This window comes from Aquila chrysaetos, chromosome 2 (genome assembly GCF_900496995.4).
Source record: "Aquila chrysaetos chrysaetos chromosome 2, bAquChr1.4, whole genome shotgun sequence".
Taxonomy (NCBI): Eukaryota; Metazoa; Chordata; class Aves; order Accipitriformes; family Accipitridae; genus Aquila; species Aquila chrysaetos.
The window spans coordinates 44,099,054-44,121,446 of record NC_044005.1 but is presented as its reverse complement, the minus strand read 5'-3'; the positions used below and the strand labels follow the sequence as shown (position 1 = coordinate 44,121,446).

The 22,393-nt window shown below is 59.6% G+C and overlaps 1 protein-coding gene and 1 long non-coding RNA gene across 5 annotated transcripts in view; one reads left to right on the top strand and one right to left on the bottom strand.

The window, feature by feature from the left end:
• The window catches only part of LOC115333516, a 34,268-nt gene extending 22,874 nt beyond the window's left edge, over positions 1-11,394 (bottom strand). For all 3 annotated transcript variants that reach the window (XR_003920825.1, XR_003920827.1, XR_003920826.1), the window contains exon 1: positions 8,240-11,394. This is a non-coding gene — a long non-coding RNA (uncharacterized LOC115333516). The remainder of the gene's footprint in view (positions 1-8,239) is intronic.
• Positions 11,395-11,929: 535 nt separating this feature from the next.
• Positions 11,930-21,200, top strand: CHST1 (carbohydrate sulfotransferase 1). Of its 2 annotated transcripts, none has more exons than XM_030006908.1 (2): positions 11,930-12,126; positions 19,175-21,200. In XM_030006908.1, exon 2 carries the CDS (start codon positions 19,219-19,221, stop codon positions 20,476-20,478), a length of 1,260 nt encoding a protein of 419 aa, XP_029862768.1. In that variant the 5' UTR covers positions 11,930-12,126; positions 19,175-19,218; the 3' UTR covers positions 20,479-21,200. The 2 variants fall into 2 exon arrangements, with proteins under 2 accessions (XP_029862768.1, XP_029862777.1); XM_030006917.2 differs by lacking the exon at positions 11,930-12,126 and adding an exon at positions 12,601-13,524.
• The last annotated feature ends 1,193 nt before the right edge of the window (positions 21,201-22,393 follow it).

The window sequence follows — 22,393 nt, the reverse complement described above, 5'->3', positions numbered from 1 at the left end:
TGTTTGAGCCTCTGCTGAACAGCCACCTTAGGCTGGATGCGGTGCTCCAGGACACTGGTGGGGCTCTCCAGAGGCACAGATTGCCCATCAATTGCCTCGGCCATGCCAAGGACATGTCCAACCTCAAATCCTGCTCTCAGTTTCAACCTGCAGTTGTAGGGACCCACCATCTTTCTACGCCTGCTCCAGAGCAAGACATGAAGCGTGGCCACCAGGCCAACCAGGAGTTGGCCCTTCCTATGCCTCACCCTACCCTTCCCCTGGCAGGTGGAGGCCCAGTTTCCCCACACAGTTCACAGTCCTGGGAACTGGGCCTGGTGGCACTATTTGAGGAGAAAAAACCCATAGATGTCACGGCATGCTCCATCCTTGGAGTTTTGCAAGACCGGACTGGATAAAGCCTTGAGCAATCCGGTCTGACCCCACAGCTGACCCTGCTTTGAGCAGGAGGTTGGGACTGAGACCTCCCGAGGTCCCTCTTCCAGCCTGTTTTCCTGTGACCCTAACCCCCTGCTCCCCCCACACACTTTAGGGGCGGCCCCAGACCTTTCCCAAGCTGCAAGGGACTAAACTCTGCCCGGGCGCAGGTCGGCGCCAACATCTTCTTCGAAGGTCTCCTCTCACAGCCAGCAGCGGCCGCTCGTGCCAGCCTTCCTCCTCCATGCCTTAGCCCGCTCACGGGGCGTGCGCAGGGTCTCCCTCCTTCACAGACCCCCCCCCCAACCTTCCCCCTTACTGCCTCCCCCTTCGAGCCCCTCTCGCCCCACCACCGCCACGCTCCGACCGCGGTGCCGACGAGTCAGCGCTCGCTCGGCAGAGATGGGAGGCGACGCATCCTCCGCCGGGGGAGTCGAATAAAACGAGGAGAAAAACGCACTAAAGCCTTTGCCACTTGTTTGTGGCTGACAAATTAGTTTTGCATTAAGTTTTTAACGCGCCTGGCTTGTCGGCTTCTGCTCGGAGGGCAGCTGGAGCAGGTGGCGCAGGGCAGGAGAGGGGAGGGGAGGGTGGCGGGGGCAGCAGGGAGAGGTGGCATTGCTCCAGAGCAGATGGCGACTGTGCATGTCGGATGGAAACCCACCGTCAGGCAGCTCTGGCTGTCCCAGCTTGGGGGGGAAAGGCAACGAGCCAAGGCTTCAGGGGTCTTCTGCCTGCAAGGAGGAGGAAGAGTGGATGCATTTCCAGCGGGCACCAGGCAATCCACGCGCTCTCCCACGGTACTGGCATCTCCAGCCAGATGCCTGGTCCTGTCCTTTCCCTTGGGAGCCAAAGCCACGGTCCTTCGCAGAGCGGGGCGGCTTCCCAGTTCCACCTCTTCGTCTGGCAAAGGTGGTGGCTGCAGTTCATCCCCAGTGAGTGCCTGAAATCCCTCCTAGAACTCCTCTGCCTCCCCAAAGGCTACAGGACGTCAGCAGAAACCCTGACTCTGCAGGCACCATGGTGGTCTCCGATTCCATCCCCAGGAGGTCGCAGGAGGGGTCTACGGGTCCCGGAGCAGCATGTGGGCAGGTGAAAGCCATAGTGAAATGAGATGGTATCCAATGTACTCCTTGGGAAAGGGCAGTTTCATCAAACGCAAAATATTCCCCCTCGGCTCCCACCAAATTGCTACCAGTTCTGGACCAGCTGTATTGTGAACAGGGTGGATCGTAGATGGGGCACAGCTAGCTCAGAGGAGGCTGTTTGAACTACAGCAGACCCAGAGTTGCCATAGTTTACACCGGGGACTACATCCAGGCCTTTCATCTACCCATACTCAGGGGTCTGAGGTGTCTTCTTGCTTGGAAGGGTTAGTGGGGCGAGAGTTTTCAAAGGGAAGCGAAGGGATGGCAAAAAGCAGCATGGGAGCAAAGAGCGGCTTTTGTGAAGTCACACAAAAAGAGAAATCATTACAGCTCTAAAACAGGCACGACAAAGTGGAAAAAGCAAGTGGCCCACCGAAGTCAAATCAGAAGGTGCAAGCAAGGAGCTTGACAGATGCCTGGGACAGCAGGAGAAGCCACTGGGGAAGAACAAGGATAGGGTCAGAGCCTGAAACATGTGGGGCTACAAAAGGGCTCAAGACATAAAACTTCCAGTATCGAGTCCCCATGGTGTCCTGATGCAGAGTTCAAGCCCCTTCTCTCTGCAAAGGTCTCCTGCAGCCTGTTTGGGGAGCCAGCAAGGCTCCCCGTGCCCCAGCTGGCCTCTCGCACTGATGCCTCCTCCTCCATCCGTGACCCTGTCTTCTTTCCAGCTCCGCTACATGACATCTAACCATGCTCCTCAGGGAAGGATCAGGCCCTGAGACCGTCCTGAGACGTGCCGCTGGGTGCAGCGAGAACAGTGCACAAACACAAATCTATCTGGGTGCAGTGAGAACAGTGCGCAAACACAAATCTATACCGCTATTCACTGTTGCAGCCCATGAACCTTTTCTGGGGTCATCTCGCAGAGGAGCCAGGCAGCGCCTGTGCAGAGCACAGCAGTCCTGGCCCAGAGACCCTGCCTGCTCACTGCCGAGAGGCTCCAGGGCATCTTCTTGCCCCTCTCTGGGGAAGACCAGTCAGCAACCCTGCCCCAGCCAGCGTCCTTGCCTGCTCCTGTCCCCGTGCTGGGTCAGCAGCCTGGGGATCAGCTCCAGCATTATGCCTGGAGGAGAAGCAGCGCTGACATGCAGGCTCAGCAGAAGAGGTGCCCCATGGGGACAAGAGTTGCTCCCCTGTCCCCCCTCCAGCACAGCCATAAGAGCAGCAGAGCAGCCGGTGCTGGAGGCTAAAAAGCTGCAGCCAAGAGCACAGGTAAGCCTTGAGCAGGGGCAGGGGGAGCAGGAGGCAGCGGGAGGTCTCGGGGTGCTGGCTGACCTTGGAAGGCACCTGCTGAATCCGTATCGTAGAGTTAATCTGGGATTTTGATGCTCAAATACTGACAGCAGTAGCCACAGTTACCCAAGCGAGAAGCCTGCAGCAAACCCCCCAGTGCATCCCAGCCGGCATGCCTTGGTCCAGCGCCATGGCGCTCTGGGCTCTTTGGCTGCACGGTCCCCCCCCCAGCTCTCACCTGGCCCCCATGGGACCATCCAGGAATCCCTATTGGCACGTCGGCCAAAGCGCTGACCCCCCCAACCCTCCTTCCCAGCCTGGCTTATGGGGGAAGCCTATGGATAACAAGCAACCCGCACGCCCGGGGAACGGAGGGAGCTGCAACGCCGGAGTGGCATCACCAGGGTAGGAGACGTCCCCGGGTTTACAGGAGGGGACCCCGACTCCCGGGTCCCCCAAACGTGCTGCCTGCAGCCTGCTTAGCCCCACCGCCTGTGCTCGCAGGCAGGGCCGCCGCGGCTCGGCTGGCCCCAGCTCCCTGAAAGGGCTCATTGTCGGCAGCGGCGGAGGCAGGGACACAGGCGGCATTGAGGGCAGCGGGTGCCCCCGCGCTCCCGGCCGTCGGCGAAGGCCGGCCTGCCCCGCGCCCGGCCGCTGGCAGCCCCGACCTCCCGGGCCCCCCATGAAAAGGCTGGTTTGTCATGTCGCCCGCAGCCGGGAGCTGCGGGAGGACGAGGCACCTGGCACGCGCTTCTGGAAGCTCCCAAACCAGAGCAGCCCCGGCACTTACTTTCTAACCCCCTTCTCCGCCAGCCTCACCGCCCCAGCACGGCATCGCTGGGGTTCCCCGGACCTGCCTTCCTCAACGCAAAACCCGGCCCCAGCCCCTCGGGACGATGCCGCAGGTCCGCTCAGCGCAGCCGCCGCCACCCCAACGCTCCTCGGAGCGGCTGCTGGATGCTCCCCGCGCTCTCTGCTCCCCTCCTGCGCGGGATGGAGCCGAGCGGGACCCGACTTGGCTGAGGAAGGAGCGCTGGCGGGACTCCAGGTCTGCCTGGCCCTCAGCCGCTCCTGCAGCCACCGGTAAACACACGTTAAGCTCCCGCAGCCGCCAGTAAACAGGCAAAACAGAGGAAGGAAGGACGCCTGCCCCGGGGAAGCTGGCCCCAAGACATCCGCCGAGAGCAGCCGGCACCTGCAAGGGACAGCGGCGTGCTCGAGGCAAAACCTCCCGGCCCACAGCACCCAAGAGGCGCGTAAAAGGAAAAATTACTTCCGTGGTGACCCCGCTGCGTAACCCGTCAGATGGCAAACGACCTTTTCTCTCCTGGCCCCGGAGCCAGGAGGCTTTTGCCGACCGCACGGGCGATGGCAAGGGCTGGCGGGGGGATGTCGGGGCAGGGTGAAGCGGTAGCTGCCCACCTTTGCCAGCACAGACCCGGCGGGGAGCGGGCTCACCCCTTTCCCTCCCCTGCATGCTGGCAAGGAGGGGTGCGTGCCTGCCGGTGGGGCAGCCCTTCCCCGTCTCGTGCATGCCACGGTGGTTCGGGGAAGGGGGCACGGGGCTGGTACCCAGCAGGGCTTCAGCACGCAGTTTTCTGCACCCCCCGAGCAGTGGCTGGAGGAGAAAGGGTGTCCTTGGGGATGGACGGGGACCCGTCTGTCCTTAGAGAGACAGACAGACACTCGGGGCGCTTTCTGGGCTCGCCATGCGAGTGGCACCAACTCACGTGCATCCCGGGTGCGTGCGGGCTCCCACGGAGGCTTTGTGAACTTCAGGCAGTTTAGGGTGAAACGAGCGACTCCACTGATGCCTCCAGCTTCCCCAGGGACTTAATGAGGGCTAATTCGAGGCTCCGCAGAAGCGCAACACCCACATCAAAAGAGCTGGGGAGGCGGAGCGGGCGCTGTGCGTGCCGGTGGCGTGGGTCATGCCTGACTCTCCGGCAGAGGCACGGCTCCGGGATGCTAGGAGCACCCAGCCCTTGCCCCGGGACCTCTGCCACAGCCCTTGCCTCTTCGGGTGAGGGCTGGGGGCACAGGGGGTCCCGTTGCCTCCTGCCGCCACGTGGCCGGGCAGGCAGCCCCTTCCCATGCGAACACCCCGCTCCCTCACGCCCCTTTAGCAGCCGTGCCCCTCACCACGTGTGAACCCCCGAGTTAGGGCAGAGGGGCAACTACCTCAGGACAGAAGTACAGCCCTCCAGCCAAACTTTTCTCTAGTCTCAAGCCCTGCAAACAGGACCCAGCAGCCTCCCCACCTTCCCTGGGGACTGGCCGGTCCCTCCCAAGGTGCCTCTGCTCTGAGGGGATCCCTATCAGATGTGGTGGCCACGGACATACCAACCTCAAAATAGCTTAAAAAACCCCCAAAGCGTTGCAAGTAACAATAGGAACAACCAGCACCGCACAAACTTTAACACCTTGCATCCTTCTTTTTCCAAAATGGGAAACTAATCTGACCCCAAGCCCCAGGGTACTGGGACAGACCTGCTCCAAAGTCCAGTAGAGCCTAATCCTTTATGCCCAGCATCCCAGCCTTGGGCAGTTAGCAGGGAGGGGTTCTCATTTACCCCTACAAGCAGGACACCTGGCATCCAGGTCTGGCAGGTGGCAGGCTCTTCCCCTTCGTAGCCCTTGCAGAGGCCTTTAATGGAAATATTAATACTGGTATGAATGCTGGACAAATGCAAGCTCATGTGTGTATGCACCAGGAGGGACAGCAGAACAAGGGCTAAAAAAAGGGCTGTATTCATAATCAAGGATGCTTTTCCAGTTGGTCAAGCCAGGCACCGCCAAGCCCAGGTCTGATAAGCCCCAGCACAGATGCCACGTTAGCAGAAGACACCAGAGTACTATTACTTTCTGTTAACCTAGCAGGAACCTAGTTGCAAAAGACAACTCTGAACAGACAGACAAGATCAGTCCAAAAAACTAGTTCATCATTGCCCAGCAAGAGGAATGCAGAAATCACAGGGAGGACCCAGTGACCAGAATCCCCTGTCCTCTGGGTCACAGACATCCTGAAGATCCCCTGGGGACACGCATCTTGGTGTTTCTACATAGGAGAGCATGAATGGGTAAAACCAACTTGCTTAGAGATTTTGTACAGTAAAGTCACCTTCCCCTTCTATGAGATCCTGCTCTCTTATACCATGATTAAATGACTCCCAGGCTTCAGCTACTTACTTACAGAAGTTTTCAAGACACACAAGTGTATGAGCACAGAGCACCTTACCCTGGCACGGCATGGCACGAAGTTGGCACACAGGGCTGGCTCTGACGGCCCTGTCATTCGTTATGGGATCAAAGCAACCAACGTACCTGATGCCACCAAGCAGCCCTGAGAAATAGTTTCCTGAGGGTTTTTCTACTTGTCTGAGCCAGCTGGGGAGGCTGGCTGGGACCAGCAGGGAGGCAGCGGCACAGGACTGGTTGGGGTGGGGTGGGGGGTTGCCCCAAAGACAAACTGCTATTCAACCAGATTTTTAATCTCTGGTTTTCACTGACACCTTCACGACCCCCCCCCCCCTTTTTCACTCCAGTGCAACATGGAGTCTCTTTGTAAATACCCACCCAACCCCTCTGTAAATTCACAGTATGTGAATGATTTTTATTAAAAATAACAGAATCAGTGTTAAAGTTACTACTGTATTTTGAACTCCCAAGAAAATGGGACTATGAAAGATAAAGGCCACGTAAAAGTGTTGACCTGGATACAGTGTGATTTATGGGGCATGTTTAACACCACGGAGCCTGGTGTACACTTTTAGAGAAGAAAACAAAAAATACAATGATATATGAAAGTCCAATCAGGCTTTTGATACTGGCTTTGGGTCTCCATCAGCAGGTGATTTTCCTGTTGACCTCACTTCAAGGGAGATGGAAACAGGTCTGGCAGGGGTGACCGGGGCTGGGAGCTGAGCAGGGAGCCTGGGAGAGAACTGCACTGCATCCCATTTACATTGTTTACTGTGCTGGGAGTAATGCAGACCCCAGGAGCTCATAAGGTCTGACCTTTTCTTGGGAGGTTTCTTGGGAGTAAGTCGGGATGCTAAGAGGGCCATCAGCCCAGGCCGGTGACAAGGGTGTGGGAATCACGGTGGGCTAAGTAGGTGTGCCGAGACAAGGCAGGATCCTTAGCTGAGATGAGTTAGCACGGCCGCTCCTACCGTCAGTCCCACGATGCTCTCCGCGCATGGGATCCATGTTTCCAAACAGACATCGGGCAGGCTGGAGAGACCGGCAAGAATGATGAAAAGCCCAGAAACCCCCGCTTCATCGTGAGAGATAAAGAAGTTTAGTCTATTTAACTTCTCAGAGAGAAGGTTAAGAGGTGCCTTGATCATGATCTATTAATACCTACACAGGAGAAATAGTTCAGATAGCAGATAGCTCTTTAATCTAATAGGCAAAGGCATAATGCAACCCGGTGGCTGAAAGCCAAAACTCGACGCCTGCAGACTAGAAATAAGGGGCACGTTCCACCGTCAGGCACATCAAGCTCTGGAACAACTCACCCACAGCAGTGGTGGCATCTCTCCTGGGAGGGAGGTGTGCCCGTGCCCCGCCGACGGCTCTGATGCAGGAATTACTGGGTACGAGGCGGTAGCCTGTCACCCACAGGGGCAAGGCCGGACAGTCGCAACAACCGTTTGGCCCTTAAAATCTGGGATTTTACAAATGGATAGTTGATCGTGTTTATTTTTGTATAGAGGAGGAGAATCTCCCTTCCCTGCCCCAGCAATTTAAAACTGATCTGTAGCCAGGATGCTGTAAGTATATCGAAGTAACAACATAGCATGGAGATAGTTACTTTTGTCCTCATTCATTTCCTTTGCCTCATGCGTTATACCGACTTGTCGTGGCTCTTTGGAAGGAAAACCAAAAAGAAAGGGGGAGTGAAAGGCCGGGGTAAATAAACACATCCTTGGCTACATTACCAGCCCTGCACACACGGCGTTTGTAAGCTCCTCAAGAGGAGGGATTATAACATGAGCTGTTTATCACTGCTTCTGAACTACACAAGGACGGCAAGCCTAAAGTCTTTTATTAAAGCTTCTACGTGAAGGCCGATGAGAAAGGACGCTTTCTGAAAGTCAAGCGTCCCCCAGATATTCCAGACTCTGTCCCTTAGCATCAAGGTATCAAAAAAATCACTCTGTGAAAAATCTCGCCCGGCGCTCCTGCGGGGCTTAGGAACGATTTCGGTAACCCCGCCAGCTCCGCGCACCATCGGGCTCCGGCAGCCTTTAGAAACTCCCCGCAGGGAAGCCTTGCACCCCACAACCCTGCAAAGGTACCCAGGGGCAGGGGAGAGCCGGCGGCAGCCCCCGCTTCGGCACAGCCCTCCCGCTGCTCCCGTCCTGCCGCAATGCCCCTACCATCGCCAAGCTGCCGCCGCCGAGCGAAACAGCAGCTCTTTCTCTGCGACATACCTCGCGATCCTCTGAGCATACTTGGCCCGCGGGGCAGCCGCAAAGTTTTTATCATCTCGGCCCCGCGCGGCGTTTCCTTGCAGCACGGAAAGTCTCTCGGCCAGGCGGGGAGGGGGATCTCCATCGCTGCCGGGAGCCGGCCGGAGCGGCACACCGGCACTGCAGCCCGGGGAGAGCCTCCTCTCCTCCGGCAGAAAAACCGTAGCGTGCAGGTGGGTTTACAAAGGCTACAGGACGATCTGACGCAGGCTGTCAATATGCCGCGCTTAAGCACGCAAATAGTATTTTCTGTTAGTCTGCCTTTAAATTTATGTGCCTGAATACGTCGCTCTTTATGTTAATGGCGTTTCGCAAGATGTACGGGGGATGTAATGTGGCCAGATTACTGTGAGAATCGTAACTTTGCTCCCGACTGCATTTTGAGTGATTAGAACAGTAACCTTCATATCACCTTAACAGCCACGTTGGTATTTTATTACATATATTCCCAAGCAGATTATGTTGTTAAGGCAGATTTTTTTGAACCGTAACTCAAGAGGAGAAAACACAAAGCCTTCGCAGAAATCTGTTGCTGGAGAGCGTGGCAATTGGATGCTTTCAAACTGCATTTGGGCGCAGATGAAGATTTTAAAAGGTGAGCGTTTTTGACTCTCCCAGTTACCAGCAGCCTCTCTGCTCTCCTGCCTAGAGCCACGCTGGGGAAAAATGATGCCTTTTAAACAGAGGCAAATTTTCTTGATGAGGGTGAGGTACAGCCCCAGCAGTCCTTCCCTCTGAAAGGCAAACTGACCACAAACACACCCCATGGAGCCTAATTAATATTTTACTACTCACCGGTCAGAGATACAGAGCTATAACATGTAAACTTTCAAACCAACGGCATCTCTCTAGAGTATGCTTAAAATACCAGGGAGCATCAAAAAATGTGGTCATGCCCAGCTGAAACGATCCAAGGCATCTGTTTGTCATTCAACCCTGCTTTTCTTCCTTATTTTTTGCATCGCGCTCTCAAATTTCTTTCCTTCCTACGAGACAGCCTCTACAGCCCCGTTACCTTGACTGCCCCGGGTTCAAATCGCCATTTGAAGCCCAGGTGTTGCGTAGACGCTCAAGGCGCGTCGCTGGTGTTTTAAAGTTCTCCAGGCACCCGTGCCAGTCCCGCAGGCGGTGGGGGGCAACCCCCAGCACCAGGAGGTACGTGCCCACGTAGCTCCGGGATCGCTCCAAGTTGTGGGGCACCCTGGATCTTTGCAGATGGACTTTGGAGGTGTCTCAGTGGCCAGACTGTTTCTGGGCTGGTGTCTAAGAGAGGAGCAAATCCTTCCTCTTTGGAAAGACTGGGAAGCATGCAGGTGCCCGTCTGCTCTCGTATTCTTACCGTGAGCCCCTTGATTTCCTCCTGGCAGCGGTCCCTGGCCCGGTTTATGCCCCGCTTGGCCAAACTCCTTGAAATCCTGCCATTCCTGCACTTCTAGCGCCTTGGCCCCCGGTGAGAGCGGAGCGCAGCCGTGGCCGCGGGCCAGCTGGACGCCCGCTCCCAGCTCCTCCCCACCGCTCACCGGCGGTGCTGAGCAAGTGCAAGCGTACGTCAGGTGCCCGTCACGGGTACCCGGAGCTGCCGAAGGCCCGTGTGCCGCGTGGGGATGGCACTCAGGGCTGTCGCGGAGGTACTACAGGTCCGTAGGTACGAGGTCGGCTACGCCACGGCAGATGAATCAGCAGCTTGTGTCCGTGGAAGGGGATGGCCTGAGCCGGCGCATCACCTGAGCGACACCAGTGATGGAAACCCCAGGGCCACCGGCGTGTTTCCAGCAGCAGCTGGTGGTACGGCTCTCCCCCAGCTCCGGGAAGAGAGTCAGGACAGGCGGGAGCCTCAGTCCTTTGCAAGGTGTAGGAAAACGGGCACGAGAGAGTGGCTTCAGGGCTTTCTCACTCAAAACAGGGATACACCAATGCAATAGCACCGTATAACGAATGCTACGATGGGGAGCTGTTGCTATGGTGAGGGAAATAATATTTAAGTACTAACTGTTTATAAATATAAAATCCCTACAAAGTTTTCTAAAATTAGATTAAGGGGGCTAGGGCTGTCAGGATATTGTAAAAGACTTGAGAAATACCGGTATTTTGGGGCACACAAGAGCTGGGTACGCCTAAAACAGCAAATGCAAGTCCAAAATGCTAAACCTCAGAAGTGACGACTCTGCTGTTGTGCTTCCTGAGATTTAAAGGCAACCTCATAGCCCTGAACTCACTGTCGCAGCCTGGCAGGCCTCTGAGAGCGGAGGCAAGACCAGCGTTCCCAGGGATTTATTTTTCTCGCTACACAATTGCAGCGCAGGGACCCGGGCTCTGCTGTTTCTCATAGCCCGCTCGCTGCCGGGCGAAGTTGTTCCGAGATGCTGATGAACGTGCTGGTACCATGATCCCCACAGTTACACTTTGCGAATCCTAGAGTCAGAGGTGAAGATTTGGGAATCCCCGAGCTGGGGAGGCAGCTTCTTGCAGAGCTCGGGGGGTTGTCAGGAGCTGGGTGTTGCTCACGTGAACGTAAGAAGAAAGCTGCTGTAATTTCTTATAATGCCCAGGCAGCAACAAACATGCACAAAATAAACCAGGGATATAAGAAATGAATATCCATTGTAGCGTCTCCAGAATCATAAGCCGGCTCTCGTTGGCAGCTGCCATTTCAGCGGAGGTGCAGTTAAAGTGCTGAAAACGCAGCTTAGTTGGCAAGCGCCTGACAAAAGGGAAACGCTCAAAGTTGCCAAAAGTAAATGTCCGACCCGTTTCGAGGGGTTGAACAGAAGCAGAAACTGGGAGGAACGTGGCCATCAGACCGCAGCCGCCTCAACAGCCCTGTCACTCTCCCGTGTTCCCTTTCCTCTGCCCCATAGCACCTTCCCAAGCGGTCAGGATGGCACCCTCCCGCCTCACCTCATCGGTATTGTGGCACCGGCACCGCCTAGGATGGTTTTGGTCCTTGGCCGTGGCAGGGCAGGGAGGATTCCTGGCGGTGGAGAACTAGTCCCCATGACAATATTTTTGTCGATGAGCAAAGGCCACGGGAAAACGAGCGAAGAATAAAAAGCACACCGCCATCGCTCCCAAACCCGGCGGGGCCCAGAGGGAGGCTGCTTGCGCCCCAGCACTGGGCACCCTCTGCCCCGCACCCAGCCCTCGTCTGAGGGGTGGCCTGACCCGCTCCCCGGGCATCCCCGTGTGTCCCCCTGCCAACACCCGGCGTGGGGCGGGGGACGGACGGGACACGGAGCACGGATGGACACACACGTCTCCCGGGAGGGGGGGGAAGCCCCACCGGGGCCTCCCCCGCGACAACAGCGGCTCTACCCTCTCCCTCCGGGCCGCCTTGGGGAGGGGAAATAAAAAAACAAAAAAAAAAAAAAAAAAAGAAGAAGAAGGAAGCGGAGAGTTTCCTTCTCGGCAAAGCCGGGGAGCCCAGCGGCTCGGCGGGCAAGCGCGGAGCGGAGCGGAGCGGGCAGCGCGGGGCGGGGGCAGCGCGGAGGCTCTGCCTGCGCAGGGAGGTCCGGAGGAGGGAGGGGAAAGCGGGTGCAGCCCCCTCCCCTGCCCGCCCCGTCCTCCCTCCCTTCGCCGCCGGCGCGGAGGGGCGTGGAGAGGAGAGGCGGCCCCGCGCGGCGGCTGCCCGCGTGGGCAGGGCGGGCAGGGCAGGCAACGCGCGGCCGCCGGCAGGGATGAGCCCCCCCGGCGCGGCCCGCTGAGCTCCAGCCGCCAGCCGCTCCCCCCCCCCATCCACCGGGTAGGGTCGGGCAGGGCCGGGCCGGGCCCGGCGTCCCCCCTGCCCCAGGAAGAGCGGCGGGGATCCCGCTGGGGATGCGGGGGGGGGACCCGCCGCGGCGCTCCGCCAGGTAAGGGGTGCTTGGGGGGGGGGGGGGGAGGCACGGATCGGCGGGGGTAACCGGGGGCTCTGCCGTAACCCTTTCCGCGCCACCAACTTTCCAGGGCGGCGAGACATCACCCGCAGCGGCGGGAGGGACTTTGCCCCGCTGGTCCACGGCGGGACTCCGTCCCGGGCTGCGAGCGCCCGGCCGGGGCTGCGTTAGCGGGGAGAGGAAGGAGCCGGGGCGGGGGGGGGGGGGAGCATCCCCGGCCCCCGAGACCCGCGGAGGGGGGGGGGGGGGGAAGGAGCCGCGGTGAAACTTGGGCTGTTGTCGGGTGAGGAGCTGCCGCCTGGAACAAGTGAGTAAGTCCCCGGTGGCACAGGGCAGGCCAGATGCTTTGCCCGGTGGCGTGAGCCGCGCCAGCCCGGGCGGAGCAAATGCCCCGGCGTTCGCTGTCAGACCTTTAAAGTGGTCTGATAAACCTGCCGGGAGGACGCGGGCTGGCGAGGAGACCTCGCGTAGCGGGGTTGAAGCCCGCCATGGCATGGAGCGGTCCTACGGGAAAGCTGCGTGGTTCAAGGTTGGGGCTTTCGACGCGGCCGTGGGCTGGGTACGTTGCAAAGGGAGTGTTTCGGGGTGGTGAATGAGCGCGTTCATCCCAAAAGAGCCTTCCAGCTCCTGCCAGGGGAGCGCTCCGGGAGGGAGTGAGCGTGAACAAACAGGCGGGCGGATGGCTCCGGGGAAGGTGGAGAGCACAAAAAAATCCTACCGGGTTTACCCAGGCGTTCGCATCCTCGGGAGGAGACAGATGCAGTTCAGCAGATGAGGGATAATCAGGCACAGGTGGATGTTGCGATAAGAAAACTCTGGGACTGGCTGGGGTTGGCATTACTTGATAGTGATTAATTAACTCAAAATGTGTATGCTGAGCGCTAGTAGGGAAAAACCGAAATCCCCGTCGAAAGCTCTGTGATGATTTAAGTGCTGGTCAAAGTGGGCAGCAATCTTCTGGCGGCAAAGGATCTCTCGGTCCCTCTGAAACGCAGAGGGGACGGGCAGAGGCGGGGGAGCGGGGGACGTGCCAGGAGTGGCTCTGAGCACTGGGGTCCCCTGCCTCATCCTCTAGAAACGTGCCCTCGGAGGTGACGCACACGAGAGCAGAGCGAGTGTGGGTCTTACGGGCGCGAAGCAGCCCCGCCGCGCGGCGCACGGTGCGGTGCTCACCCGAGGAAGGTGGCAGGCGTGAGTCCCCAGCGGGCGTTCGAAGCTGTGACCGTAGGGAAGCTCTAGTGCTGGATGGCTGAAGAGGAGGCGAGGCTGAAGGCTCGCTGCCACCCCGTCAGGATCGCACGTCGGTGGGCCTTGCCGGAGCGGGTGGGGGGCTTGGGGACGGAGACCAGCCCTGCTCACGCTACCCAAAATCAGGTAGCGCCTGTGGTGAGGGGAAAGGCGGGCTGCGGTCCCCCTTTCTGCTGGGGAGCGGTGGGTGGGTGGGCCACAGGCGTGTGCTCTGTGTCTGCCCGGCTTCGCAGAGCCGCCAGCATGACTAAGCCACTGCGACCGAGTGGGATGCTCGTCGTTAAACCCCGTCAGGAGCCCGTCTTCCCTGCCTCAGTGGCCACAACATGTTTTACAAGATAAACTCTTGCTCACTGAGAGGATGCTGGGAAGTGGCAGGGCCCGTGCCGGCGGGTCCGCGGCCGAGAGTCATTTTGCAGCCCTGCGACTTGATTTCTATGCCTGGGCGGTGGGGCTGGCGTGGGGTAGCGGGACCGTGGGGTGTTGCTTGCCAGGCAGGGGTGCGGGGCTGAGCGGCCGCTGAAGTCGGTGCTGCAAACTCCGTGGGTGACTCTGCACGCGTGGGTCTCCCTCCCGGGAGGGATGAGGGGTTGTCTGCGATGAGGCACGTTTTGGGATGCGTCCCCCCAGCGAGCGCGCTGCAGCGATGCCTTCCGAGTGCTGCAGTCGCACTTGTGTCAGGAGAGGGGTTTTTGCCTTACGACTCCCCGGCGTGGGCTTTGCCTCGCGTGGGGTGTGCCCCCGTGCCCCTCTGCGCCCGCACGAGTGTGCCCAAGCGGGCAGGCAGCCAGCCCTGCCCGGTCCCTACGCTCATCCACCCGCCTTCCTGGCACCGAGACCCTGGCACCTCTCAGGCGTTCGCTGCTCACAGTTGTGTTTTCCAGCTGGTCCCAAAGTCCTGAGTCACTCTGCCGTTTCCATGGAAACAGCCTGGCTGGCGGGAATCAGTTTTGGGGGTTGAGGGTGCCGGTAGCTGGACGGGCACCGGGGAGGCCCCGGGGAAGGGCTCGTGGGGTGCGGGCACTCCTCCAGCGCATCGCCCTGGCGCCGGGGCTTGTGCCAGGGCTGGAGCAGGCACCCACGTTGCACAGACCCTCGCGCCTTCTTCCACTCCCTTTTCCCTTCCTCCCTGCCACGGGGAAGTCCGGAGGGACTCCCCTGGCAGTGGCGAGGGAGCCCAGGATGAGCCCGGCCAGGCTGAGGGCACAACTTCTTGGGGAGCTGGCGAGAGAGGGGGACAGCCTGGAAGGCAGCCGAAAAGAGCAGGTTTTTTTGACTGCCCTGCGAAAGAGCCTTGGAAACGGCAATGACAGTGTCGGTTGCTGCAAGGTCTCCTGCCTAAAGCTGCCGTCACCCCCGAGGTGCCCGAACACGGCCGCCTCCGGGGAGCAGCAAGGGAACCCGCAAGGAAGGCTTGGGGCAGGAGGCAGGGCAGCCGTGCGCCTGGGGATGCCGTGGGAGCCCCCCACGAGGATGAGAGTGCCACGGGGCAGTGCCCTGCGTGACACCTGGCTGCTTTTGGAGGGGAGAAGAAGCGTGAGTCGCGCCGATCCCTGCAGCAGCCCCGCCGAGTCCAGCCTGCCTGGCAGCGCCTGAGCTCAGCTGCCAGCGCAGCCTCCGGCGCCGCGGTCCTGCTGCACGGCTCTAAAAGCAGGTCATTCCCATCAAACCTGGAAAGACCATCCCCAAAACAGGAGTCCGCCGCTCAGCATCTCCCTCCCGGGCCTCCGCTGCGCTCTGGCTGGCCGGCCGCGCTCGGCGCTCTCTCCGCGCCGGTGACTCACGGATGCCATTCAGCTTAATTCATCGCCTCCCATCTCCCCAGCGCTCCTGGGCTGTCTTGTTGGCTTCTCGCCTGCTCGTCCTCCCCGCAGCGGTGCTGGGAGTCAGGGGAGGAGGAGGAGGAGGAGGAGGAAGGCAGGTGATTATGCACCCGCTGCCATTTGCGGGTGTGCGGGGTGGGGGGGATGCTGCACTGCCTGTGCCCGTCCTCTCCCTTCTTCTGGGAGAGGGAAGCAGGGCAGGGGAGAGGAAAGGCTCGGCACCTTCTTCTCCCCGCAGATGATGCTCCTGTCCCCACGCCAGGCACCGGCCGGCCTCCTGCAGCGCTGGGAGCCGGTTGCAGTGCTGCATCCCTCGCGGACAGCCTGCTCCCGATGCGACTGCAGGCAGCCGGACAGAGATGTGGGCAAGGCAGCGGAGCGCAGCCCGGCATGCCGTGACCAGAGGGGGGTTAGGGTCGGGGAAGGGGCAGCGGTGACCCCGGCACAGCGTAAAAAGAGCCCGCGCGCCTTCTCACTGGCCCGTTGCGGTGCCAGCAGTGCTGGGGGCGGGGGGGGCTGGTAGGTACAGGTGACTTACCCCCACCCCAGCTCTCCACCTTGTAGCCCCAGCTGCCTGGAGGGACCTACTGGACTCAGCTCCCGCCCTTGGGCTGCATTTGCTCATCGTCTTTGGTGGAGCTGAGCTGGAGACAGAGCAGAGGGAGATTTCAGCTGGGAACACTTTACAGCACGGAAACATCTGTGAGGCCAGCGTTTCAGATGACTCCCATGGTCACAGCATGCCACAGTCTAGGGCTGAGTAGCCAAAACAGCACATGCCTCACACCGGACTCTCACAGCCCCATCTGGGCATGGCCCTCGCTCCTGCTGCTGGGCTAGACCGCTGGCCCCAGTATGGGTGCCTGAAGAGGAACAGGCCAATTTAAGAAGGTCCCTCAGGGCAGGGATGGGAGAGCAAGCGGCTATCCTGCCGTAGGAGCCATCCTCCCGCAGCGCGTTGGCTCCCCGGGAGCATCCCGCTGCCGGTCGCCGCTGCCTCTGGAGCCCAGGGCTGGGCTGAGCTGGAACCACAGCTCTCGGGGACAGGCAGCGGTGGGACGAGGTGGGAGAGCCGGCGGGGGGCTGAGAGGAGGCTCTGGCTGGCTTTAAAAGCCAAAGATGAGCCATCAGGGAGGGAAGACTTCTCCCCAAAAATGCGTCTCCCTGGCTGCGGCTCCGCAGACGGGCAGGACACACGCAAAGGGAGCCGAGGCTGAAGCTGGGCTGTAGTTTCGCACCTGCGCTGCCAAGGAGGTGAATCAACGCCCCGTTTCTTCCCCTCCGCAGCTCGGCGCATTGCAAAAGGGAGCGGGTCTGGGTGGATGGAGGACTTGAAATGTTCGCAGCCAGCGATCCAGCAGGAATTGGGACCAAGGAGGCACCTGGGCTCTGGTTGCCTTTTGCGGGGGAGCCGGCATCGGGTTTCTGCCACGTCCCGGGACAATCCCGGTCACGTCTGCTCCAGCATCCATCAGCAGCGCAGCGAGGAGTAGAAGTTGAGGGTGTGCGCGAAGGGTGCAGTGTGGCTGGCCATCACTAGAGAGCAGGAAAGCGTTCCCACTGCAGCTTCCACCTAGGTAGCATACAGGAGTCACCTGGGCCAGGCGATGCCAGCAGGGACCCTCCTGTCCTGCCCTGACTTAGCAGACCTGGAAAAACACTGTCCAAGAGATAGAATATTTCATGTGGACACTGGGGCCACATCTCACCTCTGCAGGGTGGGTAACCCCAAACTAGGAGCAGCGATAGCCAAGCATCTGTGACTTCGGTCCCTAGGCCACATGCCACATCCCTGGCAGGCAGTGGCCCAGGAGAAAGCAACCCTTTTTCAAAGCATCGTTACAGGTCTAAAGTACGGCTCTTAGTGCGCAGACGTGGTGATGGCGGGCAGGGGGTCGCCTGCAGCAGCCGTGCCCCAGCACCCGTGCTGGGGTCCTGCTCTAAACCCCTGCTCCCAGCAAGAGGTCTCTGGAGCTGGTAGCTCCTGCAGCCTCCTGCCTGCACCGAGCAGCTGGGGCAACTGGTAAATAATAAAAATAATAACTAAAAAAAAAAAAAAAAAAGGAAGAGGAAGGAAGTTTTTGACTCACCTACAGGTCTGAGCAGCCCTCCTGGTGTTACTTGCTGGGTGACAGGGTCTCTCCGGGGAGCGGGACACGTTGAGGTGGGAATAACACGCCATGCCAGCTGCCGTGGGCTCTGCAGGGAATGCATACCAGGAGCATCGCACCATCCCAAGCCCATTGGGGATTTCAGCGTGCTCTGAGCTTGAACGGGCCTCGTGCGCTGAAATCCGTCGCTGGCCCATGGGTCTCCCTCGGAGACCTCTGCCGAGCAGCGACAGCGGTGGCTCTGACGGTCCCGCCTGCGGCGCCCAGTGTGCTGGGGCCAAGCAGGGGACCAGGAGCTCACTACCAGCTTGGGGCTGGCTTGGTGCTCTCCGTGGGGACGCGCAGAGAGCACGAGCGGAGCGGGGGAGAGGAAGCGATGGCGGCAACGGACGCCGCGGGAAGGAATATGGCTCTGCAGGGTGAGAGCGGAGGTGTTTGGGTCTGTCCCCTTCGTTCGCCTGAGGAGGGTGGGCAGGCGGCTGCAGAGGCACGTGCACAGGTGAATATACCACACTGAGGGGAGGGACACGGAAGGAAAACGGGCAAGGGGAAGCGGGTGTAGGGGAGCTTCGAAGCCATTGCTAACACTGGGGTGTCTGCCCTGCACAGGGGTTTTGGTTTGTTTGGGGTTTCTGGGATGAGTCTGCTATCTCTTGTCCCCCAGCCCTGCTGGCCTTGGGGAGGGATAGCACATGGCTGTGAAGCCCCGTGCTTTGGAGAACAGCAGGGCAGTCTGTGAATGTTATTTATTTGGTTAGTGAACAGGGAGGAGCTGTTGAAGCACCACCGCAGCGACACCCTCTCCCAGCAATGCCGCAGCTCCCCAGGCACGGCAGGGCTGCTCCTCGCCTAGCCGGCCCTCAGCACCCCATCTAAGCATCCTGCTCAGCCCCCCCTACCCTCACCCACATGCGGGCAGCGCCAAGGCAGGGGTTAGCACCACTGAAGTCGGCCCGTGCAACTACAGCCCCGCTCTTCCCCATCCCCATCTCTGGTGCCAAGGGCTCCTGCCGCTGCACTGTTGCTGATAGAGGATGGAGGGGATGCAGTTTCTCGTGCTTCCTCCTTTGTAGTATTGCTTTCCCCCCTCTGGTGCTCAGAACAGGAGGGGGGCCCGAATCCCAGAGCTGAGCAGGATCCGGCCAGCACCGTGAGCTCAGTGCTGGGAGCTGGCAGCTAGGACACAGCTCTGGCGGCTGCTGCTTGTCCCCAGAGGCTGACAGCCTGAGCTGGCCTGGCTGGTGGACCTCTAAGCAAAGAGGTTTGCAGCTCCAGGAGAGCCATCGCCCCTCTCCCAAGCGGCAGGTTGTTGGCCTGGACGGGCCATCCCTCCTCCTGCCAGCTAGACAGAAAGGATGGAGACAAGCCTCTCCGGGTCGTGCTTGGCACCATCCCCTGCCCTCTCCCTGCCACGGCTCCTGCACCGGGTGTCAAAGGCGCTGGCCGATGGGTTGACAAGTGACTCACGAGGCAGCTGGGGAGGAGGGTTCGCAGCGGCTGGATAGAGAGGCACATAGACGGTGCGGCCACCAGGCTCTAACATGCCCCTGCCTGGGCCGCAGGGCATGGGGCGAGCCGTGGGGCACAGGATTTGTCCCCCAGCCTGGAAGGAAGCAGTCCCTGGGGCTGAAGTCCTGGCTGGAAGCGTCCCTCCAGGCTTGCCAGCCTCTGCCTGGTCTTTCTTTCCTCTGAAACGGGGCTCTGCAGTGGGCGACTGGGTCCACGTGGTTATGGCCGATGCACGTGCATCGCGAGGGTGTTTATCGGTACCCCCAGCAGCAGGATGCTTGGGTCCTCCTTGGCAGTCCTTGCTCAACCCGTGACTTCTCTGTTGGGTTGCAGACACCAAGACGACCTGTGAAGAAGCTCCATGAAGGTGACCAGCCATGCAATGTTCCTGGAAGGCTGTCCTCCTACTAGCCTTGGCATCCATTGCGATCCAGTACACAGCAATCCGGACCTTCACCGCCAAGTCCTTCCACAGCTGCCCCATCCCCAACCCCGTGAACTGCAGCCTGAGCCAGGACACCGATGCGGCCGACAGGCTGTGCGACGAGAGCCCCACTTTCTTGTACAACCTCTCCAGGAAGACGCACGTCCTCATCCTCGCTACCACCCGCAGCGGCTCCTCGTTTGTTGGGCAGCTGTTTAACCAGCACTTCGATGTCTTCTATTTATTTGAGCCCCTCTACCACGTCCAGTACACCCTGATCCCAAAGCTGACCCAGAGCAAGAGTACGACGGACAGGCGGGTCATGCTGGGGGCCAGCCGAGACCTGCTGAGGAGCCTGTACGACTGCGACCTCTACTTCTTGGAGAACTACATCAAACCCCAGCCCGTCAACCACACCACCGACCGCCTCTTCCGCAGGGGAGCCAGCAAGGCCCTGTGCTCGCCGCCCGTCTGCGAGTCCCTGGGAGCCGTCGACCTCCACCTGGAGGAGGGAGACTGCGTGAAGAAGTGCGGTACCTTGAACCTGACGCTGGCCACCGAGTCCTGCAGAGAGCACGGGCACGTGGCCATCAAAACCGTGCGGGTGCCCGAGGTCAGCGACCTCCGGGCCCTGGTGGAGGACCCGCGGCTGAACTTGAAGGTCATCCAGCTGGTGAGGGACCCCCGGGGGATCCTGGCGTCCCGGAGCGAGACTTTCCGGGACACCTACAGGCTGTGGAGGATCTGGGACGGCACCGGCAGGAAGCCGTACAACCTGGACGTGACCCAGCTCACCACGGTGTGCGAGGACTTCTGGAACTCCGTGTCCACCGGCCTCAACCGGCCGCCGTGGCTCAAGGGCAAGTACATGCTGGTGCGATACGAAGACCTGGCCAGGAACCCCATGAAAAAGACCGAGGAGATCTACGATTTCCTGGGCATCCCCATGGACAGCAACGTTGAGCGCTGGATACAGAACAACACCCGAGGAGACAGGTCCTCCTCCAAACACAAGTACGGGACGGTGCGCAACTCGGCGGCGACGGCGGAGAAGTGGCGGTTCCGGCTCTCCTACGAGATCGTGGCGTTCACCCAGCACGCCTGCCGGCAGGTGCTGGCGCAGCTCGGCTACAAAACCGCCGGCTCCGAGGAGGAGCTGAAGAACCTCTCCATCAGCCTGGTGGAGGAGAGAGACTTCCTGCCCTTCTCCTAAGGCAGCCCCGGGGGGGCCCGGTTTTGATACGGACTATTTCTAACTGTTGCCTTATTTTGTTTTCTTTCGTTTTGTTCCCCCCCCCCCCCCCACCTCTTTCTCTCTCTCGTCTTTTTCTCTCCAAAATTTGCACTAAACCTCGAGCGGGAATCTCAACAGCTGAGTCCAGGGGAAGCGATTGCTGCCCCTCAATACGTTTCGGACGCAAGAGGAGTTGGGTCTCTCCAAGCAAGAGCTAGAACTGTGGATGGGTAACAATGTTTACAAAACACACAAAATGTATAAAGCAACCTTCAAGCTTTCCAAACCGAAGGGTACCTGGGGTACTGTACTTTTGCACTGTTTACTTTTACAATGTAAGAGGTAAATATAAATCTAATTTATGAATTGTGTCATCCCCTCCAGAATAACTCCCCTAGCCCCTGATGAGCAGGTTAGACTGGAAGCTGAACGTGGAACGACCTCCTCATTTTTGATCTCGGTGCGACATGTCTGTCTGTTTAAGTCCTGTTATTGGGCTGGGCAGTTGGTCAGCTGCTCGTACATGGTTGTTTGGTAACACCTGTGATATTTCTTTGTGCCAAAAACCCACAAAAGAAAAAAAAAAAAAAGGGAAAAAAAGTGTTTGGGTGGTTTGGTAAAAGCCCAACACATTTAATGCTTTATTTCTGTGTTTTCTGTAAATAAAAGTGCAATAAAAGTGACCTAGGGGTGAGCTTCAACTGGAAGACTTAAGTGACTAAACTGGCGTGGATGCATCGACAGGCAAAGAGCAACATCTCCCGGTCTGCCCAGTTCCTACGAGGCTGGGAGCGGGTGGGGGACAAGCAGACGCCACAGCCCCCCCAGGGCAGGGGGGAACCGCAGTCGCCTCCTTGGGCACGCTCGCGTTTGCATCTGAAGCGTGTCAGAACGCAAGCAGTTGGGCAAAAAGTGAGAACCTGTGGTTATTTACGGACCTGTGAGCTCCTTGGCCTGTGTGGGGGCACGGCACTTGAAGCGCCCGGCCCCAGAGCGCTCACAGCACCAGCACGGTGACCCCGGCCCCATCGGGCTGCCCCTCGTTGCCCCCCCCCGCCACGTCCGACGCTGTTGATGCTGACGTCGGTGAGCCCTGCCCTGGAGGACCAGAGAAAAGCGCTCGAGTTCGGGTTGTAAAACCGCCAGAATTGAAAACGAGCGAACAGGCAGGCGGTCCCGGCGAGGCGCGAGTTTTATTTCGTGAGCTGCCCGCTGCCTGCGCGCGGGGCAGCTCGCGGGCAGCAAGTGAGCCCCTGCCACGCGGGGGCTGCGGGCTCAGCGGGGCAGCGATACTGCACGGCAGCGGAGCACTGAGAGCCTGACCCAAGACTCTAGTCTGTTTGACCCCTGCCTGCTGGAACAGCCGACCGGCTCTTTCGACCCAGCCGGGATGGTCGTCCAAACAGCCCAGCCCTCAAGGCATATCCCACAGGCTGTGGATGGGAAGCCACCGAGGCCAGTGCGCAGGGGACAGAGGACAGCAGTGCCCCAGCAGTTTCCCAGCTCTGTTGCTGCTGGACGGGGAACCACGGAGCAATGTGACCGCAGCCGGTCACATCTACCCACAGTGTTGGACCCGCTCCTGGCACAGGGGTGTTTGAGCCACCTGCAGCCCACCTACCTGGGCAGGTCTCCTCTCCGAAGGTCTCTTCCGAGGTCTGCTGCCCACCAGCTTCCAGTCTGAGCTCTTATACTTGGGAGGGGGTGAGACCGGGTGCTGCAATTGCACACAGGGAGCTGGGACCTGCTGCCTGGGTCAGGCGGGGAAAGCTGCAACCATGGGTGATTTTCCAGCATCCTTTTCTCCCTTTAAAGACCTCTGGAGGGGCAGCTTGTTAGTGGTGTTTTCAAACGTGGCTTAACACGGCAAACCTGCTCCAGCTGGGCTGCAGAA